General features: G+C 35.3%; 3 protein-coding genes and 1 non-coding gene across 5 annotated transcripts in view; 3 read left to right on the forward strand and 1 right to left on the reverse strand.

Moving 5' to 3' along the window:
• LOC129795542 (histidine-rich glycoprotein-like) overlaps positions 1-16,327 on the forward strand; it is a 446,033-nt gene that overhangs the window by 53,329 nt on the left and 376,377 nt on the right. The window contains exons 1-3 of one of the 2 annotated variants that reach the window (XM_055836928.1): positions 6,883-7,152; positions 7,430-8,810; positions 8,870-9,193. The exons of the other annotated variant lie outside the window; for it this stretch is intronic. Coding sequence (XP_055692903.1) covers positions 6,934-7,152; positions 7,430-8,810; positions 8,870-9,000 — 1,731 coding nt within the window. The 5' untranslated portion in view covers positions 6,883-6,933 and the 3' untranslated portion in view covers positions 9,001-9,193. Of the gene's footprint in view, positions 1-6,882; positions 7,153-7,429; positions 8,811-8,869; positions 9,194-16,327 lie in introns of those variants that run through there. 2 annotated transcript variants of the gene reach the window in all.
• Positions 1,715-1,787, reverse strand: Trnar-ucg (transfer RNA arginine (anticodon UCG)). The gene has a single exon. It is a non-coding gene; the product is annotated as a tRNA-Arg (tRNA).
• Positions 3,634-6,402, forward strand: LOC129795535 (glutactin-like). The gene is made up of 4 exons (XM_055836919.1): positions 3,634-3,854; positions 3,916-4,117; positions 4,631-5,803; positions 6,177-6,402. The coding sequence occupies exons 1-4, from the start codon at positions 3,654-3,656 to the stop codon at positions 6,335-6,337; spliced, it is 1,737 nt and encodes a 578-aa protein (XP_055692894.1). The 5' UTR covers positions 3,634-3,653; the 3' UTR covers positions 6,338-6,402.
• Positions 9,730-11,501, forward strand: LOC129794450 (glutactin-like). The gene is made up of 3 exons (XM_055835201.1): positions 9,730-11,251; positions 11,353-11,423; positions 11,490-11,501. The coding sequence occupies exons 1-3, from the start codon at positions 9,730-9,732 to the stop codon at positions 11,499-11,501; spliced, it is 1,605 nt and encodes a 534-aa protein (XP_055691176.1).

A 16,327-nucleotide genomic window follows, 5' to 3' on the forward strand; every position in this document is an offset into this window, starting at 1 on the left:
ATGGGACGTCTCTTCTATATCTAATTTACTGGAAGCTGTTCCCTCCCCCGACACACACACACATCTCCAAGTAATTTGTAGGAAATAGAAAAACTGTGGGAATGTGTAATGAACAATAAAAGAGCGGAAAAGCTCCAATAAAAGGAATTCATACATAGAAACAATAACACGTATCCTTCGGGATGTGGGCAAAAACACAGAGGGAACCAACAACTTTTCTTTCCTAATTTTCCCCCATAGAGTTTCACTTTTCCAGGAAAATTAGGCAAAAAGAAAATTCAATGCAAGAAAAGCCAACGAATGACATCGTTGATGATAAGGAATATTGACATTTTTATTCCTACTATTTTTTTTTATTTCTTCGTCACTTTAAAGCATAAATTTACGAGATTAAATTTATTTTGTGACTTATAATTAGGTAAAAAAAATTATGGGAGCTAGTTTTTAGGTCTATCACAGTTCACAATGAATTATGTGTGATGAATTTTGTTGGGGTAAAAGCTCCGAAAGAAGGACATTCACCTACATACATCCAAACCACGTTGCTCAAACCACCTGCCTGCCTATCAGCTTGTCTCTTAAGTTATTCTCTTAGAAGACGATAGCCTCAATTTAACCTTTTGCTCTCAATTTGACTTTGTTCTCTTAATGAATAAATTAGGGGGCGGCTAATAGAGAAAAATTCGTAGTTTTTCTACACGATATGAAGGAAACTAGAAACTCATGGGACAAACTAAATCTTCTAAAGATACAAAAGATATTTAATAATATCTAAACAGACTCACTATTTTCCATTGAGACACAATAAAAATAAACTTAAAGTTAAAATTTGTTTAAAAAATGCAAATATCGACGTCATTTTTACCTTTTTTCAATGAATTTTGACAAGGTATTTAAAAAAAAATAATAAAAAAAAACTTTTCTTAAAAATGCTCTCTGCAAACTTTTGGATAAAGTCTTGAATTGTAAATTCCAGATTTAAGTCCAAAGTCTGTAGTTAAATTAAGTTTTGAGAGAAGTTTTGATTTCATAATGAAAGCATTCATTTAGGAAATAATTTATACATAATAAAATTAAACCTGATTATTTTTGCAAATAGTTAAAGTTTATTGTTTATTTAAATACAAAAATTCTAAATGTACATGAATTTAATTCTCAAATATGTACGCATTATTTTCGAATATATAATCAAATGTAATCCTCGCAATTTAATTAACCACTCCACATAAACCCCAAACTGAATGGGTTTCCTAAGCGTGCGAATAGTTAATTAATTTAAAGCGTCTCCGGGACTAAGCCACAACCACATTGAAGGCGTTGTACAGCAGCCAACACGTTGAGTTTATTCTAAAATATTTAAACACTGGCTTGTGGTTCTTGCAGCTGACACGGAAGAGTTTACTGGGTGAGAATAAAAGTAAGCTCACGGTTGGAGTAATACAAAGCTTCCCTTGCCACGATTTGATGAGCTTTTGGTTGTAAATAAAGTCAGAAAAGTTCTCACAATGCAAATGGAAAAACTCCTTTAATGCTAATAAGTTGATTAAATTAACAATTAGGGTGAAAAGATCTCTAAAACTTGGCAAAAATACTTCAAAAACTTTCAAAAGATTTTTTTTTAAAACATCTTTGAGTGAAGAAATTCACCAAAATGAAACAAAAAATTCCTTAAATTAAAATTAAAGATAAAAATACAAAAAAAAAGTTAATGGGTCGACCGTGACAAGACTCGAACTTGCAATCTTCGGATCCGAAGTCCGACGCCTTATCCATTAGGCCACACGGCCACATCGCACTAGCTGGCAAATGTTCAATAAGACACCAATGTAAATTAGCTATTTCAAAAGATAAAAAAAAAGTTTGATTAAAATTTATATATAAAATCCATTCCTCTTGCAATTTCAGATATAGTGGAATAAAATTTATCTCAAGGAAAAAAATTGTTATCTTAAGACAAAGATGCTCCACCAATTATAACAGTTAATGTGTCTGTGAATACTTACCCAAGACACCTTTTAGCACATCCCACAACATTCGTGTAGCAGTATAACAGAAGAGCGACATTTATTCAATAAATAAGCTTGCGACGCGTGAAATTAGGTTTGAACTCCATACATTTCAACGGTTTTATGGGCTAGTATTTCATATTAAAGAATAGCAACTATTGTAATCAATGGAAAATTAGATTTACTGAGATCAGGACTAAATTTGTGTTATTATGATTTGAATATTCTTTATTATAGAAAATTGTTGTTGGAAAAAAGATGTTTTGATTGATTTAATTAATGATTTTAGGTAATATTAGAACAATTAATCAGATTTAGATATTTTATAAATTCAAAATGGCCATTTTCTGCAATTTTGGTGCCATTTTTAGCAGCTAGAAAGCTAATAAATCACATATTCTAAGGAATTCATTAAATCACATATCTATTCTTTTTCTTAGTCTTATGTTTCACAGCTGTTACATTACATAAGGACTTATATAGCCTAAACTATAATCAATAAAATTATCCAAATTCTAAATCGGATAACGGCAAAATCCAATTCGGCGTTCTAAAACACATTTTTAAAGTAAATTGTTAACCTCTTGAACGATTTTGACTAAATCCAATTCAGATAAATAACTTTTGAGAAACCTGTCAAGTAGGGAACACAAAAACATTAAAATATCAAGTTTAAGACCGATCTGAGGATTTTAGATTTTAATCGGTATACAAAAGCTATGTCTGTAAGAAATAAGCTAAAATGATCCCTATAGGATGCAAAATTTAATAAGAAGATTAACAAATCTTTAATTTCTGCACCACGTTAATTCAACTGCTAAATCAAATTACAACGCATTGATGACGTACACCTTGTGAATCATAAATCCCCATAACCGGCAGATACGTTACCATTGGCGTCGATTGCGCTGTGCACAAATGGTGCGTCGTATAATCCTTATTTTTAAGACGAAAGTTTGGTTGATAACATTTGGGCCCAACGACGGAAAGGACGTAGAAAATTTATTGCTTGAAATTAAAGTTTTTTATGCTTCTTTTTTTTTTCATTAAAAAATCTGTTTAAAAGATTAGCAAGGAATGACTTGACATTAATGTTGATAAAACCGATAACACCTTTCTCTTTTCTCTACCCCCATGTGGCCAAACTAGGATTTTCACTGATAAAGAGACCCGACTAATTAATATTCGAGGGGCAAACAATCGCAAAAAAATGAAACAAAATTTCTACATTAAAAAAAAAAATAAAATGAAAAGAAAAGATATTTCATTATTTTTTTTAATAAATATCTTTTCTTTTTTTTTTAGTTTTTCTTAGGAAATTCTGTGAACATTTTTTTTTTACATATTAAAATATGTTTTAATTTTTTTCAGCATATTTAAATGATTTTTTTCTAAATTGAAATTTTATTGCATTTATAAAAAATAAAAGAAAAATTGAAAAATAAATTGTAACGAGCCCCACAGCTATTTGCCTTCTATGAGAGTTATTACCTAAGAATTGCATTCGTAGGGGAACAATGAGCTTTTCATGCCGGTAGCAAGGGGCCACCGTGATAAGTGTGCTAATTGAGCACGATAAGATACCCGCGGGTATTAAGCTTTTGCAAAGCAAGTGGACTTCAGTTACCATCGGCCAGCCATTTGAAAATGTTCGCCGTTAAGAACTTGAGGAATTTCGGAGGAATCGTTCGGCGATTGAGCTCTATAGCGGAGAATCCTGTTGTTGAACTTCCTGGTTTGGGACGTCTTCGTGGTTCGACGACAACAGGAGCATGGTCAGGCAAGAAAATTTACCAATTCCTCGGAGTTAAGTATGCAGAAGCACCGATTGGGGAACTCAGGTTCAAAGTAGGTACAGAGAAAGATTATTTAAAATTAAATTTGTTGAAATGTAGTTTTTATGCTTTAGGCTCCTGTTCCGGTTCAGCCTTGGTCAGGGGAGAGAGATGCCTCAATTTATGGACGTCCATGCCCTATGTATGGTGTCCTGAAGAAGATTGAGAAACCCACAAAGGATTTAGAGGATTGCATTAATTTATGCGTCTATTCCAATGAATTGGGAGCTTCTAAGCCAGTTGTAGTCTACATTCACGGTGGAGGATTTATTGAAGGTGGGACTAGTGATAGAACAAAACCTCTTAAAAACATTCGTTTTGGATATCCTAAAATCTGTCTTTTACTCAGAGTTAAAATCCAAAAATTATATTTATCTCTTGACCTTAAACTTATTGAAAACTCAATATGAAAGCTTTGAGCAAATCAATCTAAAGGGACAGATAAGATATCAAAAGTTCTGAAATGAATTTTGCCCTTCATATCAGATGAAATATTATTCCCAAAGACGGAATAGTTGACTAATCTTTCCTGATAAAAAAAAAACATTAAAATGCGGAAAATACTATTTACTTCCTAGAAAACAGAATGAAACTCATTAGAATATAATCTGTAGGAAAGATTACCTTAGGTTATAATTACTTTGAAAATAATGATAGTTTTCTTGCTCTATTTTTTGAAATATTTTTAAAGTTTAGAATATTCAAAATATTCAAATTATTTTTTTTTAATATTCAACGTCTTAACAGTTCTGGCTTCAATTTTTTAGAAAAATATTTCTTTTTTCTTAGGCGATGCTAGTCAGTTCCCACCAAACTATCTTCTTGAGAAGGATATTGTCCTTGTTGTTCCACAGTACCGTCTTGGTCCACTAGGTTTCCTTTCAACACAAACTGAAGCCGTGCCCGGAAATGCCGGTCCTTTGGATATAATTCAAGCCCTAAAATGGGTGCAAGAAAACATAAAATATTTCGGCGGAGATCCAAAGAAGGTGACAGTTGCTGGGCACTCTGCTGGTGCTGGAATTCTATCAGCCATCACCTATAGCCCTCTTGCTGGAGAAGATCTCTTCCGGAGTATTATCTTGCAGTCTGGAGGATCTTCTGCTTCATGGTCATGGGATCACGATCCTGCAAAGAATGCCCGAGAAATTGCCATTCTAGGTGGCTTTAATCCAAAAGGAAGCATCGAGGAGCTCAATAGCTTCCTCCTTAAACTCGATACAAAAAGTCTCGTGATGCTCTTCATGAAGTACTTGGTGACAGGTACACCAAATGGTATCAGGACGATTGGTGGCCACAGGATGACCATTGGAGGCCCATCTGGTTTCCTCCCAGACACACCATATAAAATCCTTTCGAGTGGTGGCGGTAGGAAGAATCTACCCATGATGGCGGGAGTTTTAAAAAATGACGGAGGCTTCCTCATGACAGGAGTCTACGATGTCCTCAAAGAAACAATCGGTTTTGAGAACAAAGCATTCAATTCATTTGATTTTCTCGACTTCTACAATCGCATCCTGGGAACGCATGAAGTTACCGGCACTATGGTTGCCTACCAATCTAAGAGCGTCTTTACAAAGGAAGCTCTTACAAGTGGGAACTACTATGCTCTACTAGATGGACTTTTTGACATCTGCAATGCTCTCTTCATAAAAGGACCCACATTTAGGGCTGTGCAAGAAAACGCAAAATTCAATCCAGACCAAACCTATCTCTATACATTTAACTACAAAGGACAGTACACACGATTTGGGTATGGAGCTGATATTACCAAGTATCCATTTGAGGGAGGTATTAGTCATTCAGATGAGAATCTCTTCCTCTTCCCATGGCCTAAAAGTGCAGCAAAACTCAATGAGGAAGATACAAAAATTGCCAAAAAGATGGTTGATCTTTGGACATCTTTTGTATCTGAAGGAGTTCCTCAAAGTACGGAAATTTCGTCTTGGCCAGCTATGACAGGTTAGTCTGATTAGATAAGCAGGTTACTGGAATTTGACTTCTTGCTTCTTGTTAGTATTAGTTTCAGCCGTTACAGCACTGCATAAAGATCAATGTTCAAATTCATTCCAAAATTTCTAGTTCGATTTAAAAAAATCTAGACTGACTCGCTCCCTCGAATTTGGAGTTCAACACGTCTTAAAAAAAAAACAAAACGAGACCAAGATGATGCAATCATAGATTTCTTTCCATGGGAACACTAACGCCAAAAAAAAACTTTTTTTCTTTAATTCCGACTTGTCTGTCTCTCTAATCGCGGATAATCCAAGGAGATTTATCGGCTTCGTGCTGAAGACAACGCACTCTAAAAGGATTCTTCCGATTTTCTTTGCAGAAGTCGTCGGGCCATACCTGAAAATTGATAAATCTGACTCCATTGGACAAGACTTCCGGGATGAGTTCACTGTGCTATCGCGCGAAGGTTACCACACTGAGAAGTACAAGAAAGACATCCAGGCTCAGGTTCATCATAAACACGGCAGAGTTATTGAATAAAAATATTTTTTGTTGTGGGACGTTTCGTTGAATCTTATCAATATTTTTTGAATTTTATCAATTTGGTTTACTCACCTGATTCTCAGGCATTATCTCTTATCGGTAGGCTCAGAATTGTTAATGAAAACACCTGCAGGGGGTATATGGAAGTCATTCCAGGAATGTGTTGTTTACTTTATGAAGAAGCTTCTGAATCAACAAATCAAATTAGCTCCAACGAAATATCTCAATGTGGATTAATTTAGACTAAAGAAGAAAATATTAGAAGAATTTTTTTTTCTTCGATATCTCTGTATGAAGGAACCCAATTTGAGCAACCAACATTATGAAGAATGATTAATAGATCAAAAAGTCCACACTTTCTTTCCGCTCAGTTCGACCTATAAATCCCAAGAGAATTAACTAATCTTTCTCGCACTTTTCTTACCAATTTTTTATGTGATCTTTCAAATTCCGATAACGTAATCAATTTTCTTCTGCCGGGATTACGGGCATGACGACTAGGAGTGATATAAAAGAAACTTCACATCTCTGGGAAGCACACTACGTCAACTGTTGCGAACTAAGAAGGTTACCTTGTGAAGTGTTGTGTAAAAATGCACGCTGTGAAGAGATTTTATGGGATATCCTGGCGTAGGTCAATTCTCCACGAACTACGCAGGATGAGTTCGACATCTGAAAATCCTGTTGTTGATCTCCCAGGCTTGGGAAGCCTTCGTGGTTCAACAACAACAGGAGCTTGGACTGGGAGGAAAATTTATCAGTTTTTGGGTGTAAAGTACGCCGAAGCACCAATTGGAGAGCGAAGATTTAAGGTTTGTACCAGTTGTAGGCAGTTTGAATTAACTAGCTTATCTACAAAAGCTAGGTCATCTACTTATCCTGAGTGTTGAATATTTTAATTTAAAATTCCGTTCAAAGTTTTGTGTAAAAAACTTTACAATTTTCTATGTTTTTTTTTTTAATTTTGATAAGATAAGTTGGTTAAAGGATTTAACATAAATTCGTTAATAAGGTCAAACTACTAGGCTTATAGTTAACAAGCACAGACTTTAATGAATTAATCATTAGGTTTATTAACCGTTCTCACAGGCTCCAGTTCCAATAGCACCGTGGGAAGGTATTAAGGATGCAACAAAATACGGAACACCACCTCCATCGTACAATAACATTCTAGCCCTGCCTCAAGACAAGGTTACATCTGACTTAGAAGACTGTATTAATCTATGTGTCTATACAACTGATCTCACTGCTTCGAAACCCGTCATGGTATACATTCATGGTGGAGGTTTCTTTACGGGATCTGCAGCTCAGCATCCACCAAATTATCTCCTTGAAAAGGATATTGTTTTGGTTGTACCCCAGTACCGTCTTGGTCCACTTGGTTTCCTCTCAACCATGTCAGACGCAATTCCTGGTAATGCTGGAGCATTGGATGTTATTCTAGCCTTAGAATGGGTTCAGAAGTACATTCAACACTTTGGTGGAGATCCAAAGCAAGTTACTGCTTTTTCACAGTCTGCTGGGGCGACGCTTCTCTCAGTTCTTACATTTAGTGATCTAGTTAGGGAGGAGCTTTTCTCTAAGGCTATCCTTGCATCGAGCGCATCCTTCGCAACATGGTGCTATGATTTGAATTGCGTTTCAAATGCACGTGATATTGCAAGGAGGAGTGGTTGCTCAAAGGATGCCCCAATTGAGAAGGTAAACGATTTCCTGATGCAGGCAGATCCAAAGACTCTTGTGGCTTCTTTTATGTCACACATGGCAGCAGGTACGCCAAATGGGATTAATACAATTGGAGGGCATCGTATTACCATCGGAGGACCATCGAATCTCATAGCTGACACCACATTCAAGTTGATGCGCAAAGGGAAAGGACGACGAAACCTTCCACTACTAGCTGGCATCGCTAAGCACGATGCTACCTTCCTCATGACTGGCTTGTGTGACATATTTATGCACACAGTTGGCTATGAGAATAGGAATTTCAATAAATACCAACTTGTTGACTCAATATGCAAGATTCTGGGTTCTGATGAGCAAACTGGAGCACTTTCGGCGCTAGCAACTATGGCTCTCCTTGATATTGATGCAAGGAAGAAAGGAGACTTTTACGCCATGGTTGATGGCTTGTTTGATCTTAGTGGAATTTTAGTCATCAAAGGACCTGTTCTGCGAGAAGTTCAGTACCATTTGAGTCGCAACAAAACACCTACATACCTTTATGCTTTTGACTACGAAGGTGAGCACACGAGATACGGATACGGAGAAGATACGTCCAAGTATCCTTTCGACGGAGGTGTTGCGCACTCAGATGATAACATTTACCTCTTCCCATGGCCCAAGGAGGTAGCAAAGCTCAATGAGGAAGATACGAAAATTGCAAAGAAAATGGTTGATCTGTGGACGTCTTTTGCCATCACAGGTGTCCCAACATCACCAGATGTTCCCAACTGGCCTGCAATGGAGAGTAAGTTGCAAAAAGAATTATGCAGCATTAACATAAACTAAATTATGTTTCTTTTGCAGACATTGCTGGTCCTTACCTCCACATAGATAAGACCTGCTCAGTCAGCGACAATTTCTACGATGAATTCAAGGTTGTTGCGAAGGAGAAGAGAAATCTTAAGAGGAACAAACATCTTTTACTTGACTCTTGAATGAAAGCTCGAGGATCTTATGCGACTTCTTGGATAAAGCTGAATCAATTTGCGCCTGACTACAGAATTTAATCTTCTGCGGAATGTTTTGTAAAGACTTCAATTTATATGAGAAAAATTCTGACTGCAGCATAGAGTTGATTGTAAGAGCAGAAAAAATGGAATGACAATAAAACAGATTTTAAATTCTTAAGTAAGTTAGTTTTCTTTTTATTCATTTTTTTTACTTTTAAAAGCAAGCAAAATTTTTAAGAAATTCTTCTTTAGCTTTTTTATTTAAAAATCTTGCGGAAATGTTGAAAAGCTTTCTAGCTGTACATGAGCTATGACTGTAAACTTTCAGTTGCTCAATAAATTAATTTAAATAAAAATAAGGAATTTACACTAAATAAGCTTTAGTCTCTTCCCGTCTTAATTATTCTGAATAATTCTTATAAATTCCATAATATTCCATTATATAAACAAACAACCATTGAAGTTTTTTAATAGAACTTTATTATAGTCCATTTACTATTTTATTATCCGCGCTTCATTAAGTACTTGACTCTCTTACGTTAATGACTAATTAAATCTCAAAAGCTTTATAAAGGTAAGCTGCTGTGAATTTTAAACAGAAGGTGTCCTAAATTTGTGTAGAATAATTTGAAATATTTTAAAAGTGGTTCAATTGAAAAATCCGTAAAAAAAAAGAAATTATTTTAATTTTTGTGAATTCATAAACTTGAATTAATGGCATCTAGAAAAGAAGTTTTGGCAAAAATTATTGCAACTATCCCGCATTTGGGAAGCTTAAGGGGCTCTCAAGGCACTACCGCATGGACTGGGAGGAAGTTCTTTCAGTTTTTGGGAGTAAAGTACGCTGAGGCACCTATTGGAAAGCTCAGATTCAAGAAACCCGTACCCATTGCTCCTTGGACGGGTATTAAGGATGCCACGGAGTATGGACGAACATTTCCAAGTGCTTCATTTTATCAAAACATTCCTGATGAGGATAAATTCAACCCTGAACTTGAGGATTGTCTGAGTCTCTGTGTTTTCTCACCAGATCTCAAGGGAAAGTTCCCTGTAATGGTTTACATTCATGGTGGGTCCTTTAGAGAAGGAGGTGCCCCTTGTCATCCACCAAACTATCTATTGGAAAAGGATATTGTGTTGGTTGTGCCTCAATATCGTCTTGGTCCACTTGGTTTTCTCTGTACAATGAGTGAAACAATTCCCGGGAATGCGGCTATATTTGACCTAATCTTGGCTCTTGAGTGGGTGCAAAAGAATATCAAATATTTCGGTGGAGATGCAAGCAAAGTTACTGTCTTTGGGCAATCGGCAGGCGCCGTATTGGCCTCTTACCTCAGCATGAGTCCTCTGGTGAGGGAAGATCTCCTCCATGGTGTTATCCTTCAATCTGGGGGAGCTTTCTGCTCATGGTCAACATTTGAAGATCCCATTGGGGATGCTCGAAAGACCGCCATTAATTCAGGAAAGTGCACGGAAAAATCAACAATTGAAGAAGTTGAAAAATGCTTAATGGAAATGGATGTTAAGACCCTCTTTCACTGTGCAAACGGGACACGAAATAGACCAATCCTGGATTGTCCATCGGGACTCCTCTGCCCCCCGCGGGATGATGTTTACATTAACAATCGTTGTCGCAAAAATCTTCCTATGATGACGGGTGTTACAAAGCATGATGCCGGATATAATTTTATGCTTTTCTATGATTTTATTGAAAATACTTATGGCTTATCCAACAAACACTACAACATATTCAAACTCATTGAAACTCAACTCTTCATTGCGGGTTTTGAAAGTAATTTTTCGGATGTTACAGGAATGTTGGGATTTCTTGTGAAAAATTTTCTCTGGGACGAAGAAACCATCATGAGGGGAGATTTAATTGAAATGCTCCCTGGGATGATAGATATTGGCAATATATTTGGATTTAAAGCTCCTGTCTTGAAGCAAGCAATGTTGAATGCTTCAGTTAATCCTAAGAATACTTGGCTCTACACCTTTGACTACGAAGGTGAGCACACGAGGCATGGCTACGGTGAGGATACGTCCAAGTATCCCTTCAAAGGTGGAGTAGCTCACTCAGATGACAACATTTACCTCTTCCCCTGGCCCGAGGAAGTAACGAATCTCAATGAGAGAGATACAAAAATGGCTAAGAAGATGGTTGACTTGTGGACGTCTTTTGCCACTAATGGCGTTCCTGCATCGCCAGATGTTTGCATTTGGCCTCCAATGGAGAGTATGTATAAGAAAGTACACAGTGGAGGCGCCTGGTTGTCACCTGGCGTTTTCACTTCAATCCCCTCAATCTAATTTTTTAATTAAAAAAAAATCTTTCAGATCCAACTGGGCCCTACCTTCACATTGACGAAGAATGCTCTGTGGGAAAGACATTTTACGACGAATTCAAGGTTGTTTCCAGAGAAGGAAAAATCTTAAAGAAAAAACATGAATTATAAATTCTTTTATTGTTTTAGACGATTCAATAGCAAAAAAAGTTTAAATAAAAATAATATAAACCTTGTTCTTTTGCGTTGTTTTGTTATTGTCTGGCATTAGAAAAGAAAAACTACATACTTAAGAAATTGAATAAAATTTATATTCAAATTTATATTTAAATTTATATTATTTATATTCGGGGATTTATTGCGCTTCGCGCAAATTTTGGAGAATGAATAAAATTTTAATGGAAGATAGATATCGAAAGAATATCTAAAATATTGGTATGAATTAAATATTTTATATGAGAAAGATTTATGGGTGCATTGGTGTCATTCATCCAATGACTGGTGTCATGACTGAAATCAGTTTTTTGCATTTTCTGGCTCTCCTGTTGATTTTAGAGCAAATCTGAATGGATTTTTGGGTCATCCCGTACCCGCAGGTTCGTCGATGAGCCTGATCGATATGTACCAAAGGGAAGTTTCAAATGCAAAAAATAAGAATTTTCAATTTTTACCTTGAAGTTTAGACATATTTTTGACTGAAATCAGTTTTTTGCATTTTCTGGCTCTCCTGTTGATTTTAGAGCAAATCTGAATGGATTTTTGGGTCATCCCGTACCAGTAGGTTCGTCGATGAGCCTGATCGATATGTACCAAAGGGACGTTTCAAATGCAAAAAATAAGAATTTTCAATTTTTACCTTGTATAGAAAAGTAGGAACGACGTTCACCAACAAACAGACCTTTCTTTATTTTATAGATAATTAATGCGCGTGATTTTTTTTATTAAAAATTATTAATGTAGAAGAACTTAACCAAGATGTAATTAAGCGGGGATTACTGTATTTATTTTAGCGCAAAATATGATCGATCATGCCTTCTAGGCATTTTTACTTCAATCCCCTCAATCTAATTTTGGGAAATATGATATTTGGAGATTTTTTCAAATTCTTGATCAGCTTTTTGCCCCATTCTCCCCTATTTGTGAGAATCCTGAGTTTCTCAATACTTGCCCATCTGGACGTATCCATGAGACTACTAGGGTGAATATTGCGGTTACACCTGGCCACTCAGGTGCTAGGGGCATTACCATACCCAGAGGTAGGAGTGGCGAGAAACATTTCAATGTCAAATGCATAAATTCAACCAATCAAGGGGTAAAAAGATAAAATTTAGGGCTGGGATTACACTTTATGTACAAGCATATTTTTTTCAATTTTATTATTGAAAAAAAAATCTATAAATCTATCTAAATCTAAAATCTAAAATAAAAAATCTAAAAAAAAACTTTCACATCATTTCAAACGAAATTTTTGAGTTTTATTTTTACAGAAATCGTGGGAATAGGGTCAGTTAAATTAAAAGAAGAATTTAGGAAATTTTACATGGAAACATGAATTTGTAATTTTTTAAAATCTTGAGTGTATCCTTTCTTTACTAAAAAAAAACGTAAAGTAAGTAAAAGACTAAATAATTCTGAATAATGAATCAAGAAACCGACAAATAATTTTACTTATTTTATTGTTTCTTTGTTGTACATTAATGATACAGATTGTGAATAAATCAGGAGATAAAAAAAATGTTTAGATTAGCGTATGACCTAATGGAGGCGAAAGGGTTAATATTATATAGGGGAACGTGATCCAATTAGGACCTCTTAAGGCCTTTTTCAATCCACTATTACTTAAAACTGATAAAACTTTAAATGTAGAAAGTTGCGGGAGTTAAAAGAACATTAAAAGAACTTTAAAATGGTACCAAATTTAAGAATATTGCTTTTTGTTTTATACCATTTTTTCTCATTCTGTGCGTACCTTAGAAGGTCGGAATTGGGCCATGTTCCCCTACATAATTCTGAGTTGTCATTGGAGCATCCTTCGGACGGACAATAAATAAATACATAATACAGTGCGCATGTTTGCCCGACAAAATGAAAGGGAAATTCTCATTATCAAGTCCAGTTAAACGCCAACATACCTTTATTATCTATGTACCTGTTGCTCGTAGTCAAAAAGTAGGTAGTACATAAAAAAGAAAACGAAAGTTATTTTGTAGTGAAAGTATTTCCGTGAAATTCAATGGCAGATTATTTAATCACAATATAATTACTCTTTTGATATTTTATTTATTTTTTAAGCAACTTTATTTGAGCACGTCTTTAATTTTACTAAATTTTAAATTTTTTATCTTAATTAAAAAAAATGTTGATTACCTTAGACTCAAAATATTAAACTTCAACCTTTACTAAGCCAAACGCTTGATTAATGTACACTCTTGAATGCAAAGTCGTCAGATCAGGCTCAAACTTGGGATAAGCACGAATTAGTGTCCCTACATTTCAAAAATTGGTGGCGCCAAAAATCTTTCCGTCCGTCCGACCGTTATGCTTGATTGTTTTTTATACTGTGCGTTCGCTCCGCAAAGAAAGGAAAAATTGAGAGAAATCAAGTGAAAATTCCCTTCCGATGTAAAATGCCAAGAGAAGCAAAGCAGATTATTGGTAAGGGTTCAAATAATTGACAATCTTACCACTGAGGAAGGCGTGGTGAAACGCCGAAAGCTTTGCGAAAGGATTCTTTTCTTTTAAACCCACATCTCCTATTGACGCCCCCGGAAGGAGAAAATTACTCATTAAGAACAATCTCTTCATTAGGAGAATTTTTTAACTAAAAAAATTGTAGAATTCAATTATAATAATAAATTATTACATAAATAAATAATATATGTAGGGGAGACCGGGGTTAAAAAAATCCCTTAAGGGTTTAGAAAAAGCTCAAAATATCATATTTCCCAAACAGATAACGCGAAATGTATAGTTCATTTCTTTAGAAAATTTACTGCCAACTCTTTCTCAGATCATTTTGTTCTATCTAGCTAGGAAATATGATATTTTAGGCTTTTTCCAAACCCTTAAGTGACTTTTTTAGCCCCGGTCTCCCCTATTAATTTTCTTTCATTTTTTTTTCTCAAAACTTATGTGACAAGCGATTTAGGAACGTTCCATCAAAAATTGTATTATGTTATTCTCAGAGCTAGGCCCATATGGGCTGCAGTGCGCAGGAGGTGTTAGTCTCCGGACTCTCTCTCTGAGCTGCTGAGAGAGACTCATTCAGTTCTGTATGGCTAAAAATTTTTAAGGAAATCACTTAAACCAGCAACACCCAACATGTAGTCTTATGTACAAGGTAAATTATGATAAATTCAATCACCCAGTGTATCTACAAAGTATCTTATGTTAACCCTTTCTCACTCTAATTTGCACAATTGGGGCATTTCTATTATTTTTCTAACTCTCTTTGGACAAAAGAGTTAAAAAAAACTAAGTTTTACAATAACTGATTCAACACGTGGCTTCACATGGGCTGTCCCGTGGTGCATCGTGTATTGGATGAATCTGCGCATAATGACCTTGAAATTCTCCCGTCACTCCTATTACCTATGTTTCTTTAATAGTGAAAAGATTTTTTTTTACAATTAGTGAATTTCAAGAATATAGAGAAAATATTCAGAGCTTTTTATGTGTTAAAAATTTATAAGGAAAAAACAATATGCAATGAAATTAAGTCAAAATGCATTTATTGTTGTTACTGCATTTTATGTGTTCTTATTTGTTTTACAAGTTATCTTAGGAAATTCACAAACGAGTATAAAAAGTTTGAAGTAAAAAAAAAGATTAAAATTTGGTATGCCACGAGTGTGGTATACCAACTAATTGAAAGTTTTGAAATATGTGAATCATTTGAGGGGGTGGGCCTTGCTCTTCCGCTAAACATGTGCATACCACGTGGTTTTCCACGTGGAAAGCCATGTGGTGCATCGTTTACTGGCTGAATCTGCGCATATGATCTTCAAAGTCCTACATCAAGTAGAATCATCTTTATAGCTATTTTGGAATAGATGGCAGTGAAACTGTCAATTTCCGCGAGTGGCCATTCGCATTCGACTAATACGAATAATTTTTTTCTGTGTTGTGTGTGAGAATAGTGGTACCTATATCTCAGCTTTGAGGTGATAGTTGGGGTTTCACCCACCCACCACCCATTCTTGATCTCAATCTTGAATACGAAAATCTTATTGACTTTTTTGTATTTCCGGTTCCAGAGCGTTAGATTTTAGTTTTTTTTTTATTTGCCAAAGAAGAAACTCCATATTTCTGGAAACATTAGGTGAAATTCTCTAGTCAGACAGTCTAAGTAAGTTTTCTTAAGAATAAGTAAGTTTTCTTAAGAAAAAGTTAAGCAAACTTAAGAAATCTTAAGTGTTCTTAAGTAATCTCAAGTTCTTCTTAAGAAAACTTTAGAAATCTTAAGAATTTTTAAGAAAACATCAAATTGTCTGACTAGTGAATTTGACCTACATACATATACTGTGGAGAAATGTTAGGATACAAAAATTTTCCATATCATTGATTCTATTTCATCTCAGTGATCCTAATACACCCCATTTCACGATAGCTAATATTTATCTCCATTTACCCCCCTTTAATGCACGTCCATTAAATCTATGTACGTTCTATCATTTATTTTTCACACTAAAATTTGCGCAAAGTACAATAAATTCCCTCAAAGTGTAGCCAGTGTAGCGCAGTGACATTTTAATTCATAATCAATAATGCTGTCCATCATAAACTCATAATTTTCCCGGGACTCGAGGTTGTACAGTGCATGTGCAGTGAATGCAATTGCGCATCTCAATTTATGTTTTCTTGCATGCGTCCACAACCACCCATCACTTCACTGCAAAAACCTCATTCCAATCTGCCCAAAATTTCGCACTGACATCTGATGGCAAATTCACCGCAATGAAATGTCCTTAGTTATATCGAGTTATGTTTTGTATGTCCTATCATTCGTCTTGAAATGTCTCGGGACA

This window comes from Lutzomyia longipalpis, chromosome 4, assembly GCF_024334085.1.
Source record: "Lutzomyia longipalpis isolate SR_M1_2022 chromosome 4, ASM2433408v1".
In the NCBI taxonomy this organism is placed as follows: domain Eukaryota; kingdom Metazoa; phylum Arthropoda; class Insecta; order Diptera; family Psychodidae; genus Lutzomyia; species Lutzomyia longipalpis.

What these genes read in the sequence shown, in the direction of transcription:
- LOC129794450 (XM_055835201.1), top strand. Translation starts at nt 9,730, where the DNA reads ATGGCATCTAGAAAAGAAGTTTTGGCAAAAATTATTGCAACTATCCCG. An exon ending in CATTTGGCCTCCAATGGAGA is followed by an intron (nt 11,252 to 11,352) that starts GTATGTATAAGA and finishes AAAATCTTTCAG; the next exon opens with ATCCAACTGGGCCCTACCTT.
- LOC129795535 (XM_055836919.1), top strand. Translation starts at nt 3,654, where the DNA reads ATGTTCGCCGTTAAGAACTTGAGGAATTTCGGAGGAATCGTTCGGCGA. An exon ending in TTGGGGAACTCAGGTTCAAA is followed by an intron (nt 3,855 to 3,915) that starts GTAGGTACAGAG and finishes TTTATGCTTTAG; the next exon opens with GCTCCTGTTCCGGTTCAGCC. An exon ending in GTCTTGGCCAGCTATGACAG is followed by an intron (nt 5,804 to 6,176) that starts GTTAGTCTGATT and finishes TTTTCTTTGCAG; the next exon opens with AAGTCGTCGGGCCATACCTG.